Raw genomic sequence first — 15,326 nt, 5'->3', positions numbered from 1 at the left:
TGACTGTATATTTGTGTATCTACTGCCTGTAAAGCATAGCCTAAAAGACTAACAGTGTGTGTGCTCATTCTCCCATAGTAATAACCTGAGATTCCAATACTTAAGAATGGTTTAAGTGGAGTGTTGCTATTAATTCTGTTATAGGTTAGATGCTGAGGCAGCCAGAAAATAAAAGTGGTTCTAGAAAAATACAGATTAGCTGACAAATGCCAAAGGATTCTCACTCCATCAGTCTAAATAGGTAAGGGTAGGGAACCATGCCTGTTTAGGGAGGCACCCAGAAGGGATCCCAAGCAGCCAATACTATCCTGAAAAGTCTTTGAAATGCAGCTAATTTCCAATGTCGTAAATATTTGTTAACAAATTGTTAATAAGCAATTCATACAACACCAAAAGGAAATGGAAACCTAGATATTCTGGACTTGAGACCATGAGGAAGGAGGGAGAGACCCCCCCCCCCGACTACAAGGTGAAAAATGCTTGTGAAGGTACCACTATGTGTGGCATAGCCCATAACGTAGAATGACTCTCGGTTGCAGAAGTCATGAAAAGTGCATGGAGAAGCCATAGGAAGGAGAGTCCTTGGAATGAGCTACAGTTATGATTCACAGATGGATCCTAGCCACAAAGGCAACAAACCCCGTTTTCTATTTAAATAACATAACTGCAATCTATTGTGGCATAGAATTTGTTTGTGTGTTTGTTTAATTTATTCTGTTTTGATTGTTATGAACAATCACATTTCTACAATGTACATTTGTAAATTTTCATATTTCTTCACAATAAAATAAAATTGCAAAAACTAAACACTTAAAATACTGCTTTGGCTGTTCCCTTACAGAGAAAAAGCAATATCTCCCTACAAATGTGAGGAGGGCAATGATCTTTGAGAACCCCTGGGGAACAGGAGATGTCCAAACAGACTGGTGGAGAGCAAACTTTGTCACAATCTTCAAAAAGGGAAAGGAAGAGGATCCCAACAGTTATCACCCAGTTAGTCTGACATCAATACCAGGAAAGATGCTAGCACAGATCATTAAAGTGCCTGTGAACATTTAGAAGGGAATGCCATAATCACAAAAATCAACCTGGGTTTCTGAGAAACAAGTTATTCCAGACTAATTGGATCTCTTTTTTATATATGTGAAATTACCAGCTTGGTATATGAATGAAATGTCAGGACCATATTGAAACAGGTCTGATAATATGACAATGATGTGGCCACTAGGTGGAGCTGTTGTGCAAGTTATTTACAGCTCTAGTAACAGTTAAATGTGTCAGTTTGCCTTCTCCTAGGATGGTTGCCATAAGGCTAGAGAGCCCTTCCTGCCCTTTGGCGCTCTTGGTCAGACCCTTTGGTTGTGACCTGTCTGGCATGGGAGACCCTACCGGTGGCTATTATACCACCGCCAGCATAGCTCACAACATCATTAGGGTATGCAAGCCTCTCCCCCACACAGTCAGAGCATAGCTGGAGCGGAATAGGAGGCTAGAAGATGACAGTTAAGGAGGGAGGAGCCTCTTCCTTCAGGCTATCCCTGGTGGAACTGGGTCTGCCTGATCACTTTACAGCTCTAGTAACAGTTAAATGTGTCAGTATTCAAACAGTGCGTCACTGGAATGTTGATGCAACTGTCAACTGTCGTTCTCAACTGTCACTGAGGGACAGTGAGATTGTTGGTGTTAATGTGGCTGCCTCAGAGGTTGTGTTATTATTGTTGGTTGGTGTAAATAGTGTGTATTAGAGACGGTTGTCCAATACACTGTGTATATATATATTTTAAATATTGCAAACGAAGATTAAAGTCGGTTGGTTGGTGGAGTAACTTGATGAGTATCCAAGACAGATGTCTGATAATCAATGTAATATTTGTAAATAGTTATGTAACAAAGATTAAAGAACCCTTTTCTTGAGGGAAACCTCGTTGTCCAGAGATTCATTCCTGTGTGAGAGGAAGTCTGCCTATGTAACTAAGATTCTTTACAGATTCCTTCTTCCTGGCGTCCTGTCGACGTGGTTCAACTCTGCAGGTGGTTGTGGCGGACACATCGCGTCTTTCCACATCCCCAACATGGAATGCTGTGGATATAACATATCTCAATTTCAGTAAGACCTTTGACAAGGTCCCCCATGATATTCTTGCAAACAAAATAGTAAAATGTGGGCTAGAAAATGCAACTATTAGGTGAATTTGTAAGTGACTGACCAGCTGATCTCAAAGGGTGTTTAGGAATGGTTCCTCTTCATCCTGTAAAGAAGTGACCAGTGAAGTGATACAGGGTTCTGCCCGATGCTGTTTAGATCTTTATCAACAATTTGGGGGAAGGTCATGCCTATCAAATTTGCAGATGACACCAAATTACGAGTAATTTATTATTATATTATTATATTACCCCAAAGGAGAGGATCAAAATTGAAAATGACTTTAATAGATTAGAAAGCTGGGCTAAAACTAAGAAAATGAATTTCAACAGGGAGAAATGTAAGATATTACATTTAGGCAGAAAAAATGAAATGCATAGATATAAGATGGGGGACATCTGGCTTAACAAGACTGTGGCCTGTTACAGACTGCCAAAATAAAGCTGCTTCGGGTCTCTTTGGAGGTATGCTGTTTAAATGATGCATGCATCCTAAGAATCTGGAAACTGCACCAAAGCTGCACTCCAGTGCTTAGGAATGGAGTGTGGCTTTGGCACGACCTCTGGATTCTTAGGACCCATGCATCATTTAAATAGCATATCTCCAAAGAGACCCGAAGCAGCTTTATTTTGGCAGTCTATAACAGGCCTATATGTGAAAGGGATCTAGGAGTCCTAGTAGACCACAATTTGAACATGAGTTGATAGTGTGATGAGGCAGTTAAAAAGGCCAACACAATTCTAGGCTGTATTAAAAGAGGCATAATGTCTAGATCAAGGGAAGTAATACTTCCACTCTATTCTGCTTTGGTCAGGCCTCACCTGGAATACTGTGTCCTGTACTGGGCACCACAGTTCAAAAAGGATGTTGACAAACTGGAGTGTATCCAGAGGAAGGCAACCAAAATGTCTGGAAACCATGCCCTATGAGGAGCAACTTAGTGAGCTGGGTATGTTTAGCCTGGATAAGGGAAAGTTAGAGGGTGATATGATTGCCTTGTTTCAATATTTGAAGTGATGTCATATCTTGTTTTCTACTGCTCCAGAAACTAGGACATGGTGCAATAGATGCAAGCTACAGGAAAAGAAATTCCACCTCAACATTAAGAGGGACTTCCTAACAGTAAGCTAGGAGCTGTTCAACAGTGGAATATACGTCCCTGGACTGAGGTCGCCTTGTTTGGAGGTTTTTAAACAGAGGCTGGATAGTTATCTGTCGGGGGTCATTTGCTGCTGTATTCCTGCATGGCAGCGGGTTGGAATACATGGCCTTTGAAGTCTCTTCCAACTCTATGGTTCTATGTTATCCCCGATTGCCCTAAATGATAACAGTGACTGTCCACTGCAGCTTTCCAGAGCATTAAACAAGCCAACTGAAACAGTTACACCTTAGTGTGAATTGTCTGATGATTACTGAGGTGTTTTCTCAATAAAACTCTTACCTCACTCTTAAGCACTGAAATGCTTTTCCCTCGTATGATGTTTTTGATGGGTAGTGAGGATATATTTCCGACTAAATCTCTTTCCACACTCTAAGCATGAAAATGGCTTCTCTCCAGTATGACTTCTTTGGTGGCAACTGAGGTCTGTCTTCCGAATGAAGCTCTTTCCACACTCCAAGCACTGAAATGGCTTCTCTCCCGTATGACTTCTTTCATGAAACGTTAGTGCTATTTTCTGACTGAACCCTTTCCCACATTCCAAGCACTGAAATGGCTTTTCATCTATATGATTTCTTTGATGAGCAATGAGATTTTGCTTCTGACTGAATCTCTTTCCACATTCCAAGCACTGAAATGGCTTCTCTCCTGTATGACTTCTTTGATGCACAGTGAGGCTTGACTTCTGCCTGAACCTCTTTTCACACTCCAAGCACTGAAAAGGCTTCTCTCCTGTATGACTTCTTTGATGATACGTTAGTGCTATCTTCTTAACAAACCTCTTTCCACACTCTAAGCACTGAAACGGCTTCTCTCCTGTATGACGTCCTTGATGGCGATTGAAGTTTTGCTTCTGACTGAAACTCTTTCCACACTCCAAGCACTGAAATGGCTTCTCTCCTGTGTGACTTCTTTGATGAGTAGTGAGGGCTGTCTTCCAGTTGAAGCTCTTTCCACACTCTAAGCACTGAAACGGCTTCTCCCCTGTATGGCATCCCTGATGACGAGTGAGGTTTTGTTTCTGACTGAAACTCTTTCCACACTCCAAGCACCGAAATGATTTCTCAGTCATGTAACTTTTCTGATGGGAGTTCAGAGCTTTCTTTACACTGAGGATCTTTTCACACTCATCACCACTGAACGAAATCACACCGTTATGAGTTCTCACATGATAGTCAAGGTTTGCTTTCAAACAGAAACCTCTTCCACATAGAAGGCAGATATAACTATTACTTTTCTTTCTTTCATTTGTCATTTCTTGGACTGAGATTCCACAGAGCTCCTCAGCCTTAGAAAAATATGGTTTCTTCTTCTTCTTCCCTTGAGAGTCAGTGTTCCTTCCATTGTCGTTCATCTGTTTACAGTTGGCTGCTATGGACAACACTCTGCATGGTTCCTCTTCATTGTTACACAGTATCTCCTCAATATCTGTAAAAGACAGAAAAAACTGGTCAGAGTTCAAGAGACAAGCAGACTGACTTGAACAGTAGTGTTGTTAGATTTGTTAAAATCTTGCCTGTTTCCTAGTATGGAGGCAACACAGCTTACAATTAAAATATAGTTAAAACCATGAACTATTAAAAAGAACAGCAAGAAATATCAAAAACAGAGTATGAGAAAGGTCTTTCTCCCCTGAGCTGTCAGCCCTACAATAGCCTAGAGAATGATAGCAAGGAGGGTTCCCTCTGAAAAGGGAGTTCCAGAGCCCAGGAGCAGCTGTTTTAACACAAATGGTTGGCTGGCATCCATTTGCATCCACATAGGGAAGCTATCTTGAGAGATAGATGGGAATCCAGAGCCTCTTCACTGGCTTTCCTAAGAGCAGGCATACAATGAGTTTCTCTTTCTCCCTGGGATGCTCTACAGATTTTGTAATCTGAAGAACTGGTGGCTAAAGTCCCAAACACACTGCAGTAATCTAGTTTCAGACTGCTTTAACTGCTCTGACTCAATGCTAGGGAATTCTGGGAACTGTAGTTTTGTGAGACATTTAGCCTCTATCAGAAAGCTCTGGTGAACCAATAAACTAAAATTCCCAGGATTCCCTAGCACAGAACCAGGGCAGTTAAAGCAGTCTCAAACTGGATTATTTCTGTAGTGTTTTGGACCTAAGTTTGTTATCAACCTCTTAGTCACTCCTTCCTTTTTTAACCCCTAGGTATCTTTCCTTTTGCACACTAAGATTGTAGGCAGGAACTATCTGGTATGATTTCAATGTCAGGTAAGATGTAGCAGAAACATTTTTAGCCAATGCACAAAACAGCTAGAAGAATCTGGATTCTGCTCTTCTGTATGAGTGAGCCATTGAAACCTGTATGGTCATCATGGAAGGAAGGGCTCCCTCATTTGCCTTCTCTCTTGCCTTTCAACCTGTCTTTCTTAATGGTGACAAGAGAGAACCACTTTGGCAAATGGAAAAGGAAGCCCTCTGGTGGGTAGCTGTGAAGGGACTGAGTTCCTCTGACAAGCAGAAGCCCAGGCTAAAATTTGCAACACTTTTGAAGACCTGGATAAAAAAAGAAAATTTTTGAACCAGAGAGAAATGCAGTGTTAATACAACAAAGGTAAATTTCTTACTTTGGGAACCTAAAAAGTATTATGTGCAACTGGAAATGGCACACAAATATCATATTTGATATATTAAACACATATTTTATAATTCCTGGGAGGAAAAATATTCCTTTTACGCCAATCTAAGTTTCACATAACGAATACCTAGGTCCTAAACACACTTGAGAAATAATCCAGTTTGAAACTGCTCTGACTCAACGTTAGGGAATCTTGGAAATTGTAGTTTATTGTGACACCAGAGGTCTCTATGACAGACGAGGCTAAATGTCTCACAAAACTACAGTTCCCAGAATTCCCTAGCATTGAGCCAGCCCTCTTAAATATAGTAATATTGAAAAGGTAATCATGAATTCGAAAGAAAATTGAAACAAATGTCTCACAAAACTGCACAGAACACCCGGCTGACCAATCAGAAGGCAGCAGAGGACCAGCCAATAGAATGTGGGCTGGGACTTTTAAAAAGATTCCAAGCTGACAGTTGGGAGTCAGTTGGAACTGGGACAGTTTACTTCAGTTGGGGTTTAAAATGAATGAATGAATGAATGAGACTTTATTTACATACCGCCGTTCCTTCGATCACGGCGGTTTACAACATAGTAAAATACAAATTGTAACAACAACAATCCCCCCATATTAAAACAGTACAATACATCATTAAAAACCATCATTCAATCATAATAATTAAAACCAGTAAAAAAACAGTAAAAATTCAATAAAAACATTCACAAAAATCCTGAGGGGTGGAGCTGGAGTGGAGTTGGGGAGGTAGTTAGGATTAGAGAGTGAGGGAACAATAAAGTCCAAGAGAGGACTGAGTTCCGATAGTTCTTGAGGGAATATTTAGTTAAAGAACTGCTTTGTCCAGAAAGGGACAATATTAGTTTTGGAGAGTCTAGAGAAGAGAGACTCAGTGTAGCCAGACTCTAAAAAGAGGGGTTTGGGTTACATAATTTCTTGAGGGAGATTATAGCCTGTGTGGCTGAGTTATTATTTGCAAGTTAAAACCAGACCTGTATATTTGTAACCAAAAAAGACATAGTAACAGCTTCCTGCCAAAGTTATCTTTGCTTATTCTGTTTCAAAATAAACATTTATTCTTGTTTATCTATCCACTTGGCCTGGTTTTTGAAATCCATCCACACTACTGACCATTAAAAACCCACAGGGGTGTTGGGTAAAAAGAGGGAAAGAATTGTGAGGTGGTGGGAAATCGTTACATAATTTGGTGGCAGCGGGGTGGGATAATAAAAGTCCCAAGCGCCTGACACATAAGAAAGGAGGTTCGTTACATAATTTGGTAAGCAGCGCCGGGATACGAAAAATCTAGTAGCCGAAGGTGTGCTGAAGTTAAGGGGTCTGAGTGGAAATACCAGATACCCGATAGTAGGTTTAAACTGAAAGAAAGGAAAACCTACAGTTTAAAATCTAGGCGTTAGGTTCAGAGAAGTGATCTCTGAGGTAAAACCAAAAAAGGTAATTTGTAGGAGATCATTTGAAAACTGACAACCCTAGATAAGACTAGTCTCTGAGGTAAACATATTGGTAGTGGTAAGAGACTAGTAGGAAAGAAAAAGCACACCTTGTGATTCCTGAGGTAAACGTCAGTGGTAAATATAAGGAATCACTAATTTGATTTGAGGGGCAAGTGGAGTCTCTATGCATAGCTGAGACCCGGTTAAATAGACGTGATTCCTGAGGTAAAATTTGTGGTATTCTAGGGAATCACGAGTCTGACTTTAAATCCAAGTGGATTCTTTTGACTCAGTTGAGGCAGAGTAAAGTAAGAGTATTTCCTGAGGTAAAAGTTTGAGGTAATTGTAAGGAAATACTATCAACAATGCCTCCTAAGAAAGTCAAGCCTCCAACAGGGCCAGAAATGGTGGAGGAGGAAGTTGGAGAAGAAATGGTGGCTAGTGTTGACACCGTAATCTCTGAACCTCAGGAGAGTGTAGAGATTTGAAAAATAAAAGAAAGAATTGAAATGGCCAAAATTGAAAAGGAAATGGTCAAAATTGAAAAAGAAAAGGAAAATGACAGGATAGAAAATGAAAGGGTTTTGAGGGAAAAGGAAATTGAAAGGGAAAAGGAGATTGAGTTAGAACGACTGAGGGCAAGACAAGCTGAGATGGATCATCAGTTTTGGATGAGGAGGTTAGAACAGGGAATCCCTCAAACTCAGATGGTGGCTGAGGTAAACCAAGTACACTGCTCCCTCGGGTTACGAAATTAATTCGTTCCGCGGCCGCTTTCGTAACCCGAAAAGCCTTCGTAAGCCGAATTGCCATAGGCGCTAATGGGGAAAAGCCGCGTTTCGTGGGAAAAAGCGCCGAAAAGCACCAAAAAAAATTTTCGTAACCCGAAACAACATTCGTAACCCGGAACAATTATTTCCAATGGGATTTTTTCGTATCCTGGAAATTTCGTAACCTGGGTATTTCGTATCCCGAGGTACCAGTGTACCTCAAATTGACATGAAACGGTTTCCACGATATTCTAAAGGAGACAATATTGAGTCCTTCTTCACTAACTTTGAGAGAACTTGTGAAGAATTAAATATAAAAGAAGAGGAAAGGATGAGTTATGTGAGGTCACATTTTAGTGGTGGTCTGACAGAAATTTATGCTGAAATGAGGCCAATGAAGCCCAAAATTACAATTTGTTTAAAGATATGACAAAACAGAGATTTGGATTAACTCCTGAACACCACAGAAGAGAGTTTCGGGCGATTAAGAAAAAAAGCGATCAAACCTATACCCAGCTAGGATGTAGACTGGATTATTTATTAAAAGTTGGATTGAGGGGTCTAAAATAACAACTAAAGATGAATTACAAAGTCTGATAGGCTTGGAACAGTTTTATAATGTCATTCCCCTAGAATATAGGTGGTTGGTTCAGGACCGACAACCTAAAACTGTATCTGAGGCGGCCAAGATAATAGATACATTGGCCTTAATCAGAGGGGATGATATAAAATTACCAAGGACAGAGAAAAAATTGGCAGAAAATGAACAAATAAATCTCCAAAATGGGTATACCTCAAAAGAGAGGATTGACCATGATAACAATTTTCAATCTTGGCAACAGAAGAAAACACATGAAACTGAGAGGAAAAGTGTTGCATCAAGAAAATATGACCCTGAAGACCATAAGAGAGATGGTTGGTCTAAGAGAGAACAAACAAATATTGGTAACAGAATAAGTCATGAATGTGGAAAACCGGGACATTTTAGATACAGTTGTCCAAATAATCAGAATAGAGAGGTAAAATCAGCTTATTGCATAAGTACAGTGAGGCCTACAGATAAAAACGGTGGTCATAGAGAAAGTACTGAACCTGCAGTTACAATGAAAACAACAGGGGAGAGACCAAGCGATGATTGTGAGGCTCACTGTCCCAGGCCATGTCTATTAATCAACAAGATACCTCATAAAATTGAGACCACAAAACATAGAGAAGAGATACAAATAAATAGATTGTATAAGTGGGCGTTCCATGACTCTGATTCAGAAGTGTCAAATCACAGTTGATACAACCCCAATATCTGTGCCCAAATGAGCAGATGTTTATAAAAGGGCTAGGTGGATCTGTGTTTTCAGTTCCAGTGGCCAAATTAATAATAAAATAAATAAAAATAAATAATAATAATAAATAATAATAAAAGTTTTATTTTTATACTGCCCTTCTTGCAATCAGGGCGGTGCACAACATATCAAACAGTTACCATTACAAATACAATAAAAATACAATTAAAACCCACATTAAAAACCCGTTCTGGCCAGCTTGCCACTGCTGTCAGAGGGGGCAAGCTGGCCAGAACAGGTTTTTAATGTGGGTTTTAATTAAACATAATATTTAGAGGACATGAACTGCAATGGAGATTTACAGTCTATGATTCCATTCCAATAGACTGTCTTATTGGCAATGATCTTATTAAACACATTCAAAAGAAGGAAGAATCCATAAAGGGGTCAGTTAATCATAGAATCGTAGAGTTGGAAGAGACCACTAGGGCCATCCAATCCAACCCCCTGCCATGCAGGAAATCCAACAATGAATGTTAATGACTTACTATGGAAGGTCAAGGAAGAAAGTGCAAAGGCATGGTTACTGCTGAATATAAAGAAAACAAAAATAATGACCATGGAGTATCCATAAATTCAGCCTAGACAATGAAGAAATAAAAAATAATTAAGAATGAGCAATAAAGTTAAAATCATCCAATCCACTATATTCCCTATCACCATGTATGCATATGAGAGCTGGACAGTGAAGAAAATGGATAAAAAGAAACTCAACTCATTTCAGATGTGATGCTGGAGAAGAATGCTGAGGATACTGTGGATGGCCAAATGAACGAATAAATGGATTCTTGAACAGATGAAGTCTGAACTCTCTTAGTAAGCCAAGATAATGAAACTGAGGCTGTTGTACTTTTGGCTTGAGACGGCATCACTCATTAGAAAAGACGATAATGCTAGAGAAGGTAGAAGGCAGTACACAGAAAGGAAGACCACACACCAGATGCAATGAGGTAGGTCACAGGCCTGAATTTACAGGGCCTAGGCAGAGCAGTGGATAATAGGGGCTCTTGAAGATGTCTTATCCATAGGGTCGCCATGTGTTGGGGCCGACTCAGGGGCAGTTGACAACAGCAACCATGATTATAGGCAGTTATATTTGATGAACCATAAGAGAGAAAGGGATTTACCCAGGGAGGACACAAGCCCCAAATTCTCCTCCATCACTTTCCTATGCAGGGCCCATCGTCCTTGGTCCAGGAAAGCACACTCCTCTTCAGTGAAAAATACAGCCACCTCTTCGAAGCTCACCTGAAGAAAGAAATGTGAGCTGAAACAGGTGTTTCCCAGACATATCCTTTATACTTGTCACCTGCCATCACCTTCTGGCCACCAAAGTGCCCAATTCAAGATGGTGGTTGAGCCAGATAATCATCAACATTCCAATTCTGTATTGGAATGAATTGGACATTTCAGGAAATTTCCATGGAAATTTAGTAAGCTCTTTGGTACTATTTAAGCTATTTACAGTTTGCATTCATAGATTGTTCATAAGCTGAAATGGCTGACACTGGAAAAAGAAACAATTGACTAACCACCTTTAAATGTTCAAACATAGCAACCACCGTAGGGAAGCCTAATGAACAGAATTTTTAGGTCCAGAGAGATGTGCAGGGATGAGGAATATCCAGCTCTCCAGGGATCCTGCCCCCTACCTGACCCAGCCTCACTGAAGCTGCATGAAGAGTAGTATCACTATCATGAGAGGAGCTAGTCTGCACTGTCCATGCTCTTGTTCCACCTTCTGTGAAGGACACAAAGGAAGAAAGGATAATTCATATTCCAATCCTTGTCAGTAAAACAACAGACAAAATTACATCTCACACACACAAATTGGAGGTGGCAGGAAACACGGAGTAGCTCCATGATCAGAATGGGTACCAAAATCTTGTAAATATGTACATAGCAACAAAAGAAAAATAGGAAAACAGCCTAAACCAAGTTTATTTATTTATTTATTTATCTATTTGAAAGCATTTGTCTACCTTCTCTCAAATTACTAGGATCTCTGCACTGCTGCAAAATGGATGAAAATGTTGAAAATGTTAAATACACAAATAAAATCATTCCAAAGGCAACAAAATTTCATATTTAAAATAGGTTAACTATGGCGCTTTACAGAGTGCCCAAAAAGGGCGCTCTGCCGGTGCCCGTGTTTGCTGCGCAAGGGAACCACAGCAGACAAACTGTGCGATTCTCTGGTGCAGCAAAAAGAACCTGCAAAAAGCAGGTTCTTTTTGTGGTGGTAGTTATGCTGCGAGACACCAATGGCACTCTTGTGGCATCATTACTGTGATAAGCGTCCATGATATCAAAATGGCGGCACCCATGTGTACAGGGCACTGCCATTTTGACGTACCCAGTACGTCTTAGGGGTGAGGCCTGATTGGACCAACCCCTAGAACGTACTGGGGGTGTGGCAAAGGCCCATGTAGAATGGGCCTATGTAATCACTAACAGTGGTTACATTATAGTAATATACAGTACTTAGGGATACAAAGTATCTTGGTACTTTGTTAGCGTCTCCTTTTCTATTTCAGCCAGAAGAACAAGCCACACAAGCCACCCTTCCATGTGATCTTTCCTCCCTTATAGACAAAACGAACTTATATTCAAAATCTTGAATGTATAAAGCTATTCAAGTGCAGCAACTCACAAAGCCCAGATGTCATCAGCATACTCGAGAGGAGGGGGCCAGAAAGAAAAGAACCCTCTTCACTCTTACCTAAAGAGGTGGAGACTCTGTCCCTATTCAGCAGGATACATTTGTTTTCAGATGGATCCTTCTCTGCCTCAGCTATTCCTTTCATAATCAAGGCCTGCAGTGGAAAAACCAGCCAGGATAACCAACAAATGAGGATCAGAAAAAGAATGGTAGAGGATAAGTTCAAACGGCACCATCCACACTCTGGATGATTTATAGGGAAAAATGGTCATGCAGACATTTTTGAAGCTAAGTTATTTCCTGTCCTCCGAAAGTAATTGACCCCCCACTTTTGCAAGAGTTAGAAGCCCAACCCTTCCAAGCAATTGGGAAAACTATGAATACTTCTAGGCTCCCCAAAAATGTAAAGTCACCAGATCATTCCTCTCACCCCTCCTCCTCTCCAGCCAACAGCTCCAGTGCTTACACCCCAGTTTTAGGGACAGGAGCAGCAGTAGCAGCCTTTGCAGCCATCGGACCCTTCTCCACACTCCTTCTTTCCCCGCTCCTCCTGCCAACAGGCCCAGTGCCATGCTCCTGGTGTTACCAGGATCACTCTCCACATTGCATATCTATAAAAATCAGGGTGTTGGCAAGAGAAGAAGGGGCAGAGAAAGGGTTGTGAAGAATGATCAGATGGCTGCTATTACCTCTTCTATATATAAAATTGAGAGGCTAGTGCTTGGGCTGTTAAGGAAGAAGAGAGGACAAGGAAGCCCAACTAGTTTGGCAGCAGCTACCAATCTGCAAACAAACAAAACTGCAAAAAGGAAACTAGCAAACGAAGAGGCCTGACTGTATCAGCATGAAACACTCTCACCTGCTGCTTTTTCTGCTTCTTCTCCTCTGCCTGACTCAGAAGGAAACCCTCCGCCAGGGCCACTGCCTGGGAACATGTTTCTGCTCCACACTCTCTGATCCAGTTCTCCATCTCTGAGGGAAGGACAGCCAAGAATTGTTCCAGGACCACCAGATCCAGCATCTCAGTCTTGGTATGCCTTTCTGGTTTGAGCCACTGGCAGCACAGATTGTGGAGTTGGCTGCAAACTTTCCTGGGCCCTTCTACTGCCTCATAGCAGAATTGTCTGAAACGGTGGCAATGTAGATCTGAACTGAGCATATCTTTCCTCAGGCTGTGCTGTGTGGTTCTTGCCCAAAATGCTCCACTGCTCTCTAACCGAACGGAAGGAAGGCCTTTTCCTAACTCAGACCTAGTAGATTCCTTCAGCTGGACAAGCTTCCAAAGAGAGAAAGCTTGCTTTTTGTCAGGCTGTCCTGCAAGGCAAAAGACTGGAAATGTTACAAAAAAGGTATTGGGCGAAAGAGCTATTATTTCCATTCTCCTGTGCTAGTTAGGTGTTTTACAATCCCATTCAAGCTAGGAATGGCATCTTTCTTTCCATTCCAGGACCCCTTCCCCATGGGATACCAAAGTTCTATAAAATACAACGCTTTATCAAAATGGTGTCCCTTAAAAACAGCAAAGTGAAGGTTTGCCTCTCAGAATTTATATATACACTCATCCTTCTTTGATATTTGAAGATTTTATTATTCACAGATTTGATTAATATGTTCTCTCTAGGAATATCTGGGTCCTCCAGTGCAGTTCTATGGTCAACTTTAACCAAAGGTTGCACTGAAAGACCTAGAGATTCTTAGAGAGAACTCTCCACTAGGCATTCGTAGTGCCTCCAGCGCAGTTCTATGGTCAGTGTCTGTTGGACGTTGACCACAGAGTTGCACTGGAGGACCTAGAGATTCCTAGAGAGGTATCCTCTCCAGTTTAAACATGGTGTTTTTGATATTTGCACTTTTTCCATATTCACAGGGGTCTTGTGCTCCTAACCCTAGTGAATATGGAGGGACAACTATATATTGAATGCTTTCGAGCTGTGGATGCTTCAATCTGTGGCTAGAGAATCCACAAATATGGAGGGCTGACTGTATTGCACATTAAGTGGGCACCAGCACTATTTGTATACTGCCCTTTACAGAGGATTGTCATAAAATTTGTATCTGTGCTACATGCCTTATTGTATCTCTGGTCCAAAACACACTGGAGACTGCTTTAGCTGCCCTGGCTGAGTGCTAGGGAATCCTGGGAACTGTATTTCTGTGAGACACTTAGCCTTCTGTCAGAGAGCTCTGGTGCCACCACAAACTACAATTCCCAGAATTCCCTAGCACTGAGCCAGGGAAGTTAAAATGGTCTCAAACTTCATTGTTTCTCCAGTGTGTTTAGGACCTAAATACAGTATTCCTTAAAGGGAAATAACCCAGTCTGAGACCGCTTTAACTGCCCGGGCTCAGTGCTTGGGAATCCTGGGGACTGTAGTTTGTTGAGTCACAAGAACTCTCTCTGACAGAGAGGCTCAATGTCTCACAAAACTACAGTTCCCAGAGTTCCCTAGCCTTGAGCCAGGGCAGCTAAAGTGGTCTCAGACTGGATTCTTTCTGCAGTGGGTCTAGCATGCCTCGTTATACAGTACACGATTGAAATTTGCACTGGCCATCACAGCAGCCTCAGTGCTAACAGCAGCATAGTTACCTGGCACCCACCTTGCGGCAGAATGGGGAGCCTAGGACTATTGCTACTCCAGGATTGTTGTTCTTTGTGCCTCCATTGCCCTCGTCTTCCTTGTCATTGCTTAATAGAGCTCCCTCCATCCACAGAGGAGGGCAAAAAAGGGGAGCATTACATCCGGGCTCCTTCCTTCCCAGAATCCTCCACGGACAGGTGGCTCCTCACGCTCTACGGCGGGTAAAGATTCCCGCTCGGCCGGAAGAGGCGGGGCCTAGGCCGAGAGTGACAGCCCTTGTTCTGAAGGAGGGAGGTTCCTGAGACGACTCGAAACCCAAAAGAGCCGGCCCCGCCCCCTTTGTGGAGCCAGGGATGGATAGGGCGGGGCCTAGGTCAAGAGTGACAGCGGTTGCCAGGGAAACCAAGCACCCCGCCCCTCCTCTCTGTGGGGAAAGAGCGGGATGGGAGGGGGCAGTTGCCATGGAAACCCAGCGCAGCCTCTGAGGGAAGAGAAGTGGAGCCGGGCCCTCAGCAGGGAGAGCAGTGAGCACTCCTCCTTTGTCCCCTCTCCCTCAGAGGAAGAGGCGCCCACTCCCCTCCTCAGTTCACAACAACCCCGCGAGGGAGGACAGGGCCCAACCAAGGGAGG

At 42.1% G+C, this 15,326-nt stretch overlaps 1 protein-coding gene across 4 annotated transcripts; it reads right to left on the bottom strand.

Annotated features, from left to right (window-relative positions):
- Positions 1–1,451: 1,451 nt before the first annotated feature.
- Positions 1,452–14,837, bottom strand: LOC121921926 (gastrula zinc finger protein XlCGF57.1-like). 4 transcript variants are annotated; one of them, XM_042450667.1, is made up of 8 exons: positions 14,705–14,837; positions 12,977–13,431; positions 12,178–12,271; positions 11,108–11,196; positions 10,583–10,703; positions 3,585–4,730; positions 2,208–2,249; positions 1,452–2,080 (listed from the first exon to the last, which is right to left on the bottom strand). In XM_042450667.1, the coding sequence occupies exons 2-6, from the start codon at positions 13,274–13,276 to the stop codon at positions 3,592–3,594; spliced, it is 1,743 nt and encodes a 580-aa protein (XP_042306601.1). In that variant the 5' UTR covers positions 13,277–13,431; positions 14,705–14,837; the 3' UTR covers positions 1,452–2,080; positions 2,208–2,249; positions 3,585–3,591. The 4 variants fall into 4 exon arrangements, with proteins under 4 accessions (XP_042306601.1, XP_042306600.1, XP_042306602.1 ...); XM_042450666.1 differs by lacking the exon at positions 2,208–2,249; XM_042450668.1 differs by lacking the exon at positions 2,208–2,249 and having other exon boundaries at positions 14,716–14,814.
- Positions 14,838–15,326: the final 489 nt, after the last annotated feature.

The sequence above is a fragment of the Sceloporus undulatus genome, chromosome 2 (genome assembly GCF_019175285.1).
Source record: "Sceloporus undulatus isolate JIND9_A2432 ecotype Alabama chromosome 2, SceUnd_v1.1, whole genome shotgun sequence".
Taxonomy (NCBI): domain Eukaryota; kingdom Metazoa; phylum Chordata; class Lepidosauria; order Squamata; family Phrynosomatidae; genus Sceloporus; species Sceloporus undulatus.
Note: the sequence above shows the minus strand (reverse complement) of the source record. Positions and strands in the feature narration are given on the sequence as shown.

Coding starts and splice junctions, on each gene's coding strand:
- LOC121921926 (XM_042450667.1), bottom strand. CDS start 13,276: ATGCTCAGTTCAGATCTACATTGCCACCGTTTCAGACAATTCTGCTAT. Junction 12,272..12,976: donor AGAAGCAGAAAAAGCAGCAG/GTGAGAGTGTTT, acceptor TTTCCACTGCAG/GCCTTGATTATGAAAGGAAT. Junction 11,197..12,177: donor CAGAGTCTCCACCTCTTTAG/GTAAGAGTGAAG, acceptor TGTCCTTCACAG/AAGGTGGAACAAGAGCATGG.